The sequence below is a fragment of the Alligator sinensis genome, unplaced genomic scaffold, assembly GCF_000455745.1.
Source record: "Alligator sinensis unplaced genomic scaffold, ASM45574v1 scaffold189_1, whole genome shotgun sequence".
NCBI lineage: Eukaryota > Metazoa > Chordata > Crocodylia > Alligatoridae > Alligator > Alligator sinensis.
Window position 1 is genome coordinate 69,236 of NW_005843009.1, and position 13,547 is coordinate 82,782.

A 13,547-nucleotide genomic window follows, 5' to 3' on the forward strand; every position below is an offset into this window, starting at 1 on the left:
TGTCCCCCCCCCCCCCCCCCCCCCCCAACAAATTTGTAGACGGCCACCAAATCCCCCCTCGGTCTTCTCTTACGGAGAATCCCACAACCTCTCCTCATAGGACCTATCCTGCAGGCCCCTAATCATACGAGTGGTCCTCCTCTGGATCCTCCCGAGGTTATCCACATCCCTCTTGAAGTGCAGCACCCAAAACTGAATGCAGTACTCCAGCTGCAGCCTTACCAGTGCCGTATAGAGGGGAAGCATCACCTCCCTAGACCTCTTCACGATACATCTATTAATGGGGCTGCGTGAAGCTTTGGTCACCGATTCAATTCAGAGGAGATTCAGCTCTATTTGGCGGCCAAATCTGAATCAAATGGGGAGACCTGTTAAAAGGTCCAAATTGAATCTGAAGCCTCCAAATTGATTTGGAAAAGATTCAGAGATTTGGATCAACCAGGGAGAGAGGGGCACAGCCGGGCAGCTGCAGGTTCTCCTGCAGCTCCTCTGGCTGTGCCTGCCTCTCTCTGGATGGGTGAATCGCGGGAGAACTCCCCATGGCTGCCCTGCCCTGTCAGCCAGAGTCTGGCACTGCTCGGCCCCAGTTCCCAGACAGTGTGCAGCACCCTGCTGAGCCGTGCTGTGCCTGCACCGTGGGGCAGTTGCCATGCAGGTGCTAGGTGGGGGACGCAATCTCCGCTGCCCCACGCTGCATGGGGGGGCTCTGCCATGAGTCCTCGGGCCCTGATCTCTGCTGCTGCAGCTGCTGAGTGCGGGGCTTTTTTTAAAGTGCCGGGGGATGGGGCCGGGCAGGGCTGCCATGGGGGCTTCTCCAGCAGCTCCCGCCGCCCGGGGAGAGGCGGACACAACTGGAGGAGCTGTGGGAGAACCTGCAGTTGCCCAGTTTTGCCTGCCTCTCCCTGGCCGATCTGGTCTTTGAATTGGCGCCGAATCTTCGATTCTGATTTGGCCATATCAAATGGGGAGAGTGATTTGAATCACTGAATCGAATCGCTGTCCTCAGAATTGGCCGAATCCAAATCTAATGCTTCCCCATTCGCATAGGCCTACCTATTAATGCATGATAGTGTGTGGTTAGCTCTGTTGATTATTTCGTCCCATTGTCGACTTGTGTTCATCTTTTAGTCAGCTATGACTCTGAGATCCCTTTCTGGTACTGTGCTGCTTAGAAAGTCATCCCTCAATCTCTAAGTGTGTTGGTGATTCCTTCTCTTTAGGTGCTGTGCTCTGCACTTATCCTTGTTAAAGTGCATCCTGTTTTGTTCTGTCCACTTTTCCAGCTTGTCCAAATCTGCTCCCTAACCTCCAGTGTGTCGTCTTTGCCCCATAATTTGGTGTCATATGCAAATTTGGACAGCGTGCTCACTACGCCCTTGTCCAAATCACTGATGAAGATGTTGAACAGCACTGGCCCGAGGACCGAGCCCTGGGGGACACTGCCCACATCCTTCCAGGTTGATACCGACCCGTCCACCACCACTCTCTGGGTACATCTCATTAGCCAATTTGCTACCCACCTGACTATGTAATCATCCAAGTCACAGCCGCTCATTTTTTTTTATGAGTATAGGATGTGACACCATATCAAAGGCTTTTTTAAAATCCAAGTATATGACATCCACCTCAACCCCTGCATCTGAGCATTTTGTGACCTGGTCGTAAAAGAAAACAAGGTTTGCCAGGCAGGATCTACCTGCTAATAATCCATGCTGATTGCCCTTCAGCATCACTTTTCCTGCTGGACTCACACAAATGTATTCTTTAATCATTTTTTCAAAGGTTTTTCCAAGGATAGAGATGAGACTAAGTGGTCTGTAGTTACCTGGATCCTTGTTGTTCCCCTTTTGAAAATAGGGAACACATTGGCCCTTTTCCAGTCCCCTAGGTCCTGCCCCAAGTGCCATGAGTGCTCAAACCGTTTTGTCAGTGGTTCTGCTATGACATCAGCCAATTCCTTCAGCACCCTTGGATGAAGATCATCTGGGCCTGCTGACTTGCACTTGGGAAGGCTTGATGTGTTCTACTGCACTAGGTTGACACTAACCGTTGAATAGTTTTGTTGCAAGTAGAGGTGTGGGGTAGGCTGGGGCCCTCCCAGACAAGTGGCGGTAGCCACCAGATGAGCACCGGACAAGCCATGCCTGCAGCTGCAGCCCACCCCACACCACACAGATCCAGGGGGCACATGCCTCTCCATCCCCTGGATGAGCCTTTTGTGGCTCTGTCCTGTGGCCCTCCCTGTTCTGGCTGGTCAGCCCCAGCCCCGTTGCCTCCCTCACCAAAGGGGCCTTGATCTGTACCCCCATACTCCTTCCACCACACCAGACTTGCCAGTTGGATGCAGCTCTTCAAGCTGAAGAGCTGCGTATTGGAAATTCAGCTATCGGTATCAGCCCCCAAAATCTCTCTTGTACTACACCCCTAGTTGCGAGGCTGACTGATTTGTGTCAGAGGAGAAAGAGGGAGGCTCTGAGAGGGCAGTAGAAGAAAAGGATAGTTCGGGGGGCGGGTGTGTGTGCAAAGAGTAGTCCTATGGAGGACAGAGTAGAGAGCAAGAGAAGTGCCACTTTGAGGAAGAACAGGGAACTGGAGTGGCACAGTAAAGACTGTTTGCAGCTGTGCAGTCTGCTTTCCTGTTTGGGATGTAGGCACTCTGACACCTCTTCCCTGGAACTGACCAAAAAGGAGGTAGGGTTTTGAGGTAGGGTTGTTGTTAGGCCTGGGTGAAGCAGTGAGCATTTGCTTCAGATTTAGCCAATTTGGAGGGACAGTGATTCGATTCGGTGATTCGAATCACTGTCCTGATTCGATTTGGCTGATTTGGATTAGGAGATTCGGCCATAGACTATACAGTCAGTGCTCAATGGCACTGGACATAGCTGCCTCCTGCTGGTAAGTCTGTTGTGGGTGGAGGACAGAAGGAAAGGGCGTGGGGCGGGGGGCAGATCAGTGCGCCCACAGGAAGGGAGGGGTTGGGACTGGGGCTGGGACAAGCTGCCCAGCCAGGGCGGAGAAGCACGGGACTTGGAGAGGGGGGATCCTGCCACTGCACCACTGGTCTGGGAGCTGCTCTTCTGGTGGCTTCTCTGGCGGCTCTTGCATGGGAGTGGGCATGCATCCCTGGATCTGTGAGAGGCAGGCTGGGCCAGGCTGCTCTCTGGGAGCGTAGCCCCAGCTGCCTGCTGCTGGGCTGCACTCTGTGGGGCGGGTGAAGCCAGGGCTGTGCTCCAGGCTGTGGCTGGGGCTAGCCTCCTGGAGCACAGCCCTGTCTATGCCCCTAGTCTTCTGGAGCACAGCTTGGACCAGCCCGCCCCGCACAGATCTGGAAGTGCCTGTACACTCCGATGCCCTCCTGGACCGGGAGCAAGAGCTGCTAAAGGAGCTACCAGAAGAGCAGCTCCTGGACCAGTGGTGTGCAGTGGCGGGAGCCCCCCTCCCTGAGTCCTGTGCCCCCTTGTCCCGGCTGGGCAGCTTGTCTCAACCCCAGCCCCAATTCATCTCCTGCTGTGGGGGCATTAATCTGCCCACCCCTTCCCTCTTCCTCCGCTCACCACTACAGATTTACCAGCTGAAGGCAGCTGTGTCCAGCGTCGTTTGTCGTAACTCGAACTGTCGTAAGTCGAGGACTGCCTGTATGGAAGATCACCCCATCCCCCTCCCTATTCTCAGTTTCTGTTTGTTGCAAGCCTTCCAAATTGATTCGGAGGCTTCTAATTCAATTTGGACCTTTTAATGGGTCTCCCGATTTGATTCACATTTGGAGATTTGGCCACCAAATCTCCTCCGAATCGAATTGGTTACTGAAGCTTTGCACAACCCTAGTTGTTATGTATCCTTGGGAAAGTCGGGGACAGAGAAGAGCCAGGGTCTTGAACTTGCCCCTCAAGAAGCTACTCCAGAGCTGGCTTCAAGAGGTCCTGAAGGAGGGGGACTGGATAAGCCTTCTTTTTGGGAAGTCTAAAGGTAGAGCTTCCCCTCAAAAGCAGCATGATCTGTGACAGTAGCACAACACGTTTTTGCAGAAAATGTGCTAAATTTTGTTGTTTCCATACTAAGTTAAGGTTCTTTGTGCCAGCAGCCAGGCAGTGTCCCATAGCCTGGCCCATAGGGTTTGTTGCAGGCTGGCTGACCCACCTCCAGATCTGGATTGTGGGTAGGTGCTGTGTTGACACAGGCTAGCACCCAGGCAGTTAACATCCCTGCTGCTTGCCATCCTGCTTTTCCTGGTTGCCAATTGCTGTGGATTTTAGTCACCAACAGTGACCAAAAACATGGACTTCAGCTGATAAAGGGGGAGGTTTGGGGTATGGGCAGCATCGATTCCCTGGGTATTGGTCTGTGCTGACATAAACTGTGGCAGCTTGGGAACAAACACTGCAGGATAGACCTGGAGATTGGTCAGAAGTTCTGTGGGCTGGATCCAGCCTCTGAGCAGTATGGTTGACACCCCTGTTGTAAAGGAAACTTGTGCCTGGGGCCTGAAATGTTGGGCATTCATTAAAGAAAAAAGGCAGAATGAATATGCAGTAAGAAGATGTAAGGTTATGCCACTATACATTACATCTACAAGATAAGGGGAGAAAAAGTTCTTTCTGTAAATCTGCTATCTTTTATTAGACCAACTCAGATAATTGGAAAAATTCTTCTTTGCAAGCTTTCCGGTATAAATACCCTTCGTCAGGCTGAGGAAGCATCTGCAGTTGGTGTGTGGAGGTACCTGGGGAGTCAGATGTTGGGCAGGTTATAATGTATCATAAATCCAGTGTCTATATTTAGTCCATGATTTTTTTTGTTTTCAGGATGTTGATGAAGTGAAGTTCATAGGCTCATCTGTGAAAGGTGTTTTGTAAATTCCCTTTGAAGGTTAGAACTGAGAGATTGGAGACTGGTTTTCTTGTGAAAAACGTGCCCCCAAATGCTGATGTGCATTTCGCTGCTTATACAACTGCAAGCGTCAGCACTGTGGCACTTGCATGTCTAAAAATCCCCTAAGAGGGTGGAGGCCACATGAGGATGGTTGACATCTTTCTGAACTTGGTTGCAGTGAGGAATGCATTGTTCCTGTAGGAATAGCAGAAGTACAGACATATTGCATCTTACGCAGGGGTTAGGTTCCAAGGTCAGTGCGTAAAGGCAAAAATTGCGCATAGTGGAGACTGCCTCTGCCTCCAAAACCTCCCGCTGCCAGGGCAGAGCCGTGCTTGGAGCTGTGCGGCAGGTGGCATCGGCGCAGCGCGGGGTGGTGGGTGGATGGCTGTGTGCCGCCTGGCCACCACCACACTGCCAAAACCTCCTGCTGCCACTGCAAACTGAAGCCCCGCCCCCCCTCCCACCCCGTGTAAAGTTGAATTCACGCAAGTCAAATGCGCGTATGGCACGACTGTACTGTATTATGTTGGAAATTCTGAAAAGCATGTTAGAAATAATTAACAATAATTTTTGATGAACTACAAACTGAGTTCTAAGTTTTAAAAATGTGGAACTGATTTTCAGTACTTAAATCTTAATTCCCAAGCCAGAATCCTTGTTGCTTATATCTAGGTGATGTTACTTATCATAGAAGCAACTTTAAAGCATAGATTCATAGATTGTAGAGTTGGAAGGGACCACAGTGGATCATCGTGTCCGACCCCCTGCCCCTGGCAGGAAAGAGGACCGAGGTCAGATGACCCCAGCCAGGTGACTATCCAGCCTCCTCTTGAAGACCTCCAAGCTAGGTGATAGCACCACCTCTCTTGGAAGCCCGTTCCAGATCCTGGCCACCCTTACTATGAAAGGTTTCTTCCTAATATCTAACCTAAATCCACTCTCAACTAGTTTACAAGCAGTAACTGTTTAAGTAAGTGGGACTAGTTAAAGTGTGATTCTAGGAATTAATCATCTGCTACAGGGATTTTTCAACCTTTTTAAATAAGTGTACCCCTGGCGGCAGGACGCAGTGGGGTTGGGGGTTGGCAGTGCATGGCTGTGCACTGAACGGCAGCAGTATGGGGTGGTGAATGGCGGCTGCTGCCACCTGGAAACTCCTCCCCTTCCTCCCCCCCCACGTCCAACTGGCCGGGCGGTGCCTGTGTTGCCTGCAGAGGGGCGCCGCTGCCCTCGCCCCACCCCGGCCCTGCTTCTGGGAGGTGGTGGTGCTCTGTCCCCTCCACCCATGCATACCCCCTAGGGCCTTTTCAAGTACCCCTGGGGGTATGCATACCCCCAGTTGACAACCACTGATCTCCTACAGTTAGATTCTATACACGACTTGGCTGCTGCAAGTTTGTGTTTTTAAAATTTTGATTTTATTTTTAGTATAAATTGGGTATGATGTTTACGTGTTGCTTTGAAAGGATCCATTTCATTCAGACAAGCACTGTGCAATTTTCTTCAAATACATATTGAGCAAATCCTGAATTGAAATTGAACTTATTTAAGAATACAAACTTAATGATTTTTATATTCCTTTTGAAATTTTAACTGCCATAACCATATAAACTATTTCTTTTTAATCTTAGGTGAGTGGAATCAAAACCCTCTATGAGTCTGAGCTGGCTGATGCCCGAAGAGTTCTGGATGAGACAGCCAGAGAAAGGGCTAAACTACAGATTGAAATAGGAAAGCTAAGAGCGGAACTTGATGAGGTCAACAAGAAGTAAGGAAACTTGACTTCAGTATCACTTTCTTATTTTGAGAATGCTAATGGGTAATGACCAAAGGAACAATCATACTGACAAATAAAATAAGGATTGGTAGATGTCTTTTAAGGGTGGCCAAATTCAACCACAAATGACTGGTTTAATTTGGAGGGGTGTAGGTTGTAGCCGTGTTGGTCTAAGGACATAGGCAGACAAGGTCCTTTGGGTGAATCTGATATCTTTTATTACACCAACTTAAATAGTTGGAAAAATGTTTCTTAGCAAGCAGCCTGACGAAAGATTTTTAAACCCAAAAGCTTGCTAAGAAACATTTTTCCAACTATTTAAGTTGGTGTAATAAAAGATATCAGATTCACCCAAAGCACCTTGTCTAGTTTAATTTGGAAGCGCTTGGTGAAACTCACTGCTTTTTGCAGGAAGCCAGACCAGATAAACATAATAGTCTGGCTTCCTGCATAATTCTCTGGGCATTAAAATCCATGACTCTGTCAGCGTCTAGATTAAAAACAAATACACACCTTTGAATTGAAATAGAACAATGTATACATGGTCTAGAACCCATTTACCATATCCAGGGTTTGGGGGGCATCCAAATCTGTTTTGCTGCATTTTGAGACCTTTGCTTTCTGTCCTTCCTCTTCTATACCCCCTCTCCCCCCTCCCCTCCCCACACACTTTCGTTATGGCTGTCTTTCAAGTACTTGAAAATTACTATCATATCCCTTCGCACACAACTACCCCTCCCTTAATTTCATGCCAGACTGAACATGCCTAGGTTTTCCTCACAGCTTTCTTTCTAACCTCTCATCAGTTTTGTTTTTCCACATTTGGATCGTCCCCAGTTTCTCCATGTCCTAGTTAAATTGCAGAGTCCAGAAGTGCGTGTAGTACTCCAACTGAGGCCTAACTAGCATAGAGTAGAATGGTAGTTTTACATCCCTTGTCTTGTATCTAGGATTTCTGTTTAATGCAGTACAAAACTGCATTGGCATTTTTTGGTGACTGCATCACATTGCTGGTTCACTTTGAGTCTATGAGCCACCACAACCCCTGTATCATTCTTGCTATTTTCTAGTACAGGGAGTTGCAAAATATGTACCTGTGGGATGGATCTGGCCTGCGAAGCTACTTGATTTGCCCGTGGAGCTTTTGACTTGCTGCTTCTCCCAACTGCATAGCACAAGTGAAGCCACCTCCTTCCCTGCCACTCCCCTCTGTTCCAGCCATCTGCACAGACAGGTGACAGGGAGAAGCAGCTGTAGTTGTCAGAAACACTGGCCCACCTTGGACCTGAGCCAGGTTGATCTAGTACTCCACTGCAAAACCTTGCTGCCTGCCAGTCATTTTCCATTCTATATTTGTGCATTTGGGTTTTTTTTCTAGGTGTAGCATCTTGTTAGTCTGTGTTGAATTTCACTCTATTGTTTAATGCACATTTTTCCAATCCATTAAGATCCTTTTGAGTTCTACATCTAATCTCCTGAGTGTTTGTAAATTCTCTGTTTTGTTTAATATGTAAATTTGGTCCACATGCTTTCTCTTCTGGCATCTAGTTCATTACTAAAAATATGAAGCAGCACCAGAACTGAAATAGACTGTGGTAGAACGGCAGTTCTGCAATTTGAAACTTCTTGGGATTTGTATACCAATGGGGACACTTCGAGTAACTGCGTAACTACATAAGAGATCAGTCCAAGTCATTGAGAGATGCTTTTGAAAACTTTTCTTACGTAATTTAATTTAATTTCCAATTAAAATTAAATTCTAATTACACTAAATTAAATTCCAGTTAACTTCATAGCTTTTAGCCTGTTATGTCTGGTTTATATGTGGCCGTCAGTGATTTAATCCATGTATATTTTTTGGGTCTGTTTGGAAAACATTTGTGTGTCTGGACCACCTGATACTAATAGTGTTAAAATGGCCTCAGAAATAATGTGCTCACTCTGATGGAACTATAGCACTTGTTCCTGTTTCTAGCCACTGTTCTTTACTCTTGCAAAGTTCATTGTACTGGTCACTGTAGTAAATAAGAAACATGAGCGTGTAAAATTTTTGGAATGACTAAATGTGATGCCATGCACAGTATAGGTCTTCACAATACAACAGTCTGTCTTGTGTTTTTTTCAGCATTGTGACTTGATATTTACAATTGTGGGCTTTAGGGTTTAAAATCCATTAAGATAGGTAAGAGAATTTAACTTAGAACTGTTATTTTAGTTAGTTTTCAGACTCAGGAAACCAGTAGTTTTCCATCCAGTTCGTACTTGGAATCATGGGAAAATAGGGCTGGATGAAACCTTTTGAGGTCATCTAGAGACCAGTGGTTCTCAAACTTTTTTGTACAGGGACCCATCTGTAAACATTAACTCGTATCAACCTAGTTCTTTTCACTCCTGACCTGCTGCCCCCAGGCCCCAGCCCTTCAGTGTGGGGGGGACGGGGTGGGTCTCAAGCAGTCCCTTGCAAGCTGGAACTCTGACATCTTGCAAGAGAAAAGCCAGTTTCCCATCATTTTTCTCCTTTAAAGGAAAAAACATTTAAAAAGTTTTTGATCCATTTTTAAAGCTTGTTTGTGACCCTTTCATATATTCTTGCGACCCACTTTTGGGTCATGACCCACAGGTTGAGAAATGCTGATCTAGTCTAATCCCCAAATCAAGGCATCTGATTTGTGCTTCAGTGTCTGCCTAGTGCCTGGTGGCGGTCATGTGATGTGTTGTTTTTCTTCCCTCCATTCTCAAAGCAGCCATACCCCGCCCTACCCTGGGTTATATCCCCCAGATAGCAAGCCTTCAGTTGTATCCTTAGGGCAGTGTTCCCAAACTCTGACAGATTTGCACACCACTAATTTAAAGCGATACAACCTTTAGTACCACCAACAAAGTTTTGTCATATAAAGTAATTATAATACGTCTGTGAACGCATGCCACTGACAGGTTGTCTGCATAGCAGTGGTGGTTCGTGTACCACAGATTGAGAACTGCTGCCTTGGGGGATTCTAGGAGTCAGCAGAGCCCTTGTCTTCCATCTATGTCCAGGAGTTTCTCACTCTGCAGCTTGCTGGGCCAGCCTGCCTGACTTGGCTCAGACCCGAGGCTTACATGCAGCCTAAGCCCTGCCCCTTCCCGTCAGATGGCGCTCCAGCTGAGCAGGGGTTTCTGGTTAGTGCCTGAAGGCTGGTTGCCAAGACAGCTTGAAACTGCTGCTCTCGCAACCTCCCTGCTGTTGGAGCTAGGCTCTGGCCCTACTGGCCTATTTCCTTAATTGCTTATTCCCTTGCAGTCAACTCCCCAGAAGGCAGAGTTCTCCCAACTTGCTGCAGGTGTGTCCCTTCCATCGAATGGGCAGCTCCCTGCCTAGGCAGCACTGTTTCTTTGCTGCTTTCCTTCTTGTGGCTAGCCCCCCAGTTCATCTTTCTGGGCTCTGCCTGCTGCTGCCTTTTCTCTGTTTAAAGCAATGGGACCCCAAGACTCCCTCTTACAGTACTATGTGCAAGCTTTGGTAAATACAAGTAGTAGTTAATGTTCAAAATCAGACACTTGTTTGAAAAAAATTGTTGCACCACATAGTTCTTTGTAAATCATGCTTCTTAAGGCAATTCAACAATGAAAAATCAAATATGAAGGAAACTGCAGCTAGTACCCTACCAGAGACTGTCTGCTTTCTATTCTTACACCTTTTAATAGGCAAGCCACCCAGAAAACCAATGTAGTCTGAAAATGTATATTGAACACTGTTAAAAGCAAAGCAGGACTATATAGCTTATTTAAAGCACCTTTATGCAATGTTTTTAAAACAAGAATGTGGCATTGCCCTGGCTGTGTGTGTTAACAAATTTGCATGGGATAAGTCCCTGTCTTCTGCAGGCTGCATGACCCAGCCAGACCTACTGTGCTCTTTCTACTCAGCAGGGAGAGTTTTAGCTTTGGTGGACAAGTGTTTAAGGGTCCCTTGTTTTAAATGGATATGGTATTCCAACGTTTAGGCTGTTTGGGAAAAGAGGAACAAATAGTGGTTGACTCACAACTTAGGGTGATATGCTTTAGTATTGTGCTCCAGAAAATAAAAAAAGCAGGTTTTTTGGATGAGTTCCAAGGTTAGTCATCTGCTTCTGTATAAGGACTGTTACTTTCCTTCTCTTTTTTTTCTCATCCTTGAGTTCAAGGTTTAGGATATCTCCTTTTTCCATTGTGCACAGAAGCCTTGTCATGAAGAAGTTGTACCTACAGTCTAGTTCAGCTATTTTCAACTTTTCAGATTTAAGGCATCCCTCAGAAAATGTCCGGTGTTAGTTTTTACTTCATTTTTAACTACAGAAAACTAGAACAGTTATTCTATTGCAATAACTCGGAAACACCACAACAGGTCAGAATGTTTTTAAAACTATTAATTGCTATTTGAAATCTCTGGGTTTGTCTTGTGAATCATGTTTGCACACCAAATAGTGCTAATATTGTGTGGCACCTCATGGCACCCTTGAAAACATATCATGGCACCCTAAAGAATTGCTGGTTTAGTTTATGCCATGTTCCCAGCCTCTGCTTTCATTCATGGCTCACTGCCCCTAAAGCTTCCCACTTAGACTGGCATACTGGTGCCTGCATAGCATACAGATGGAAATGTCTGCATCTCTTGGTCAGCTTGATCAATACTTGTGGTGTTTCATGTTACAGGTCTGCTCAATCCCCCCAAACACCTGCCTACTTTCCCTAAATATAGAGAGGCACCCCCAGGAATCTCAGGGTGCCTTCCCATAAGTGGGGAAGTGGGGTACCCCATTCCTCCAAAACTGCCTCCCTGAACATAGGAGAGCAAGCATGCCTTACTGGGAAAAGCAGGGAGATCACGTTACCACTTTTTGCAGTCTGTCAGGGGTGGAACCAAGTGGGAACGTGTGTTTTGCCCAGTGAAGTAGATCAGTTGTGCTGCAGTGCATCATGGCACAGCTGATTCATTTCATTTCATTTCACAATACCTTTCTACCCTCTTGCTGTGCTGGCCTCTATACGGATTACAATCAAAAGGTTTTTTGAGTATACTATATTTACTTCAAAAGGTTTTGTTATCTGTATCTCAAATGGTCTCCAGTGATTATTATCTGTTACATACCACTCAGTACTGCATATATGTATAAAGCTTTTTTTTTCTTTTTTAGCCACAAAAAGAAAGAAGCGGAATTGTCTGTTGCCCAAGGTCGTGTTAAGGATCTTGAAGCTCTGTTTCACAGGACTGAAGCAGAACTCAATACTGCTCTAAATGAGAAGCGTAATCTAGAAGCAGAAATTGCTGACTTGCGGGCCCAGCTTTCTAAGGTAATTAAATGAATGTCTTACAGCTACATTTTTTTTTTCACAAGCTAATCCTTATCCAGTATGATGCTTTATTTTACTGTGAGTGTATTGAGTTGTATATTCACGTTAGTGAGATGATATAAAGAATAAGAAGCCATCTTGAATCAGAGCTCAGTATACTCTTAATCCTAATCTGTTTTTGTCTAAAAGTCATTAAGAGAAATCAGATCACCTTAAGGCAGTGATTCTCAAATCAAGCACCCAGCTTCAAAAATTGCTCTTCAGCTATCGCCTGAGGTACTTTACATGTTAAAAAAGGATTTCTTTAATTTTTTGCAGCATGTCTTTCCCGTGAATCATGGATCCCTTCAAATACGTGTGTAACCACATGTTGTAATGTGTTTCTTCAGAGTAGAGTATTTTACCTAGAGCAGCAGTGTTTAACCTTTTCAGGTTGCAGACTAATGGCCTGGTTCATGACAGAGGCAGGTAGGTGGCAGGATCCACCTGCTGCTGCTTCTCGTAGTGTCATGAGGAGAGGTCCTGCAGCTGTTGCTAGTTGTTGTGGGGTGCCAAAGGCCCCATGTCTGCAGATCAGATCCAGCTCATGGGCTCTAAGTGTGTGGTGTTTTTTTTAAAAAATTTTTTACCCTTACGTTGGGAGTAAAAGTTGTAGCTTTTTTTTTACTAACAGTGCCTGTTTATATGACTTCTGCAACAGTTGAGTCTCAGCCATTGCTTTAAGACAGTCAAAGTAATTTCTGTTACACTACAAGTTTTTCTTTGGATCAAAGTTTTTTATTTAAATAACTTCAGAAAAATTTTCTGATATCTTTCAGGTAATAGTTCACTAATGGTTAAGTGTCAGTTAAAATGATGTGTGGTATTCTCACTCCATAGGTGAACAATGTATATACACTACTTATTTTTCTTAACAGGTTTATGATACCCACAAACATTTGTTTGTAAGTCAGGTCATCCTAACATTTTCCTGAGTATATCTGCATGTTTTAGCACTGGTTCATGACTTTCCTTCTACATATGTACCAGTGTATATGCAACAACATATATACCCAGATTCTACTAATGGAAAATATTTTTAAAGAAATGTTCATTCAACTAATGCATTCTGGAGGAAGATAAGACTTTATCATATTCAGATTGTTGTGAGAGATTTGTGGACTGTAGAAATTGGTACATGCCTTTTGTTTAGAGGTAACCACTTGATAAAAAAACAGTGGCCACTATGCCAGATTTACTTTTTATCAAGAAATGGACTTTGAGAAGGCTGGATTATTATGGCAGTGCTAACAAAGAAAGCAAACAATATAAAGCAAGACAAAACATGATGTTTCTTACTAAGCTGTTTCTTTCCCTTTTCACTTGGGGTAAGCGAGCACAGTAGTAGCAGATCAAAAGTCAGTTTTCTAAAGTCCCCATGCTGCTCCTAGAAACAGAGGCACATGTGGCACTGTCCCTTGTGCTTCATTTCTGTTTCCAGGAGGGTTGGGGGTGGGAAAGAGGGGCAGGGGAAGGGAGGGGAGCAGACTGGGAAGGGCTACAGTCCAAGCCAGTTCTGTCTGCTTTAGTTTATCAGAGAGCCCTGATA

General features: G+C 45.7%; 1 protein-coding gene across 3 annotated transcripts in view; it reads left to right on the plus strand.

Moving 5' to 3' along the window:
- The window catches only part of LMNB2 (lamin B2), a 66,236-nt gene that overhangs the window by 28,370 nt on the left and 24,319 nt on the right, over window positions 1–13,547 (plus strand). For 2 of the 3 annotated variants that reach the window (XM_025193060.1, XM_025193059.1), the window contains 2 exons: window positions 6,504–6,640; window positions 11,803–11,959. In XM_025193060.1, the coding sequence (XP_025048845.1) occupies window positions 6,504–6,640; window positions 11,803–11,959 (294 nt within the window). Of the gene's footprint in view, window positions 1–6,503; window positions 6,641–10,904; window positions 11,013–11,802; window positions 11,960–13,547 lie in introns of those variants that run through there. The other variant, XM_025193061.1, reaches the window with a different exon arrangement.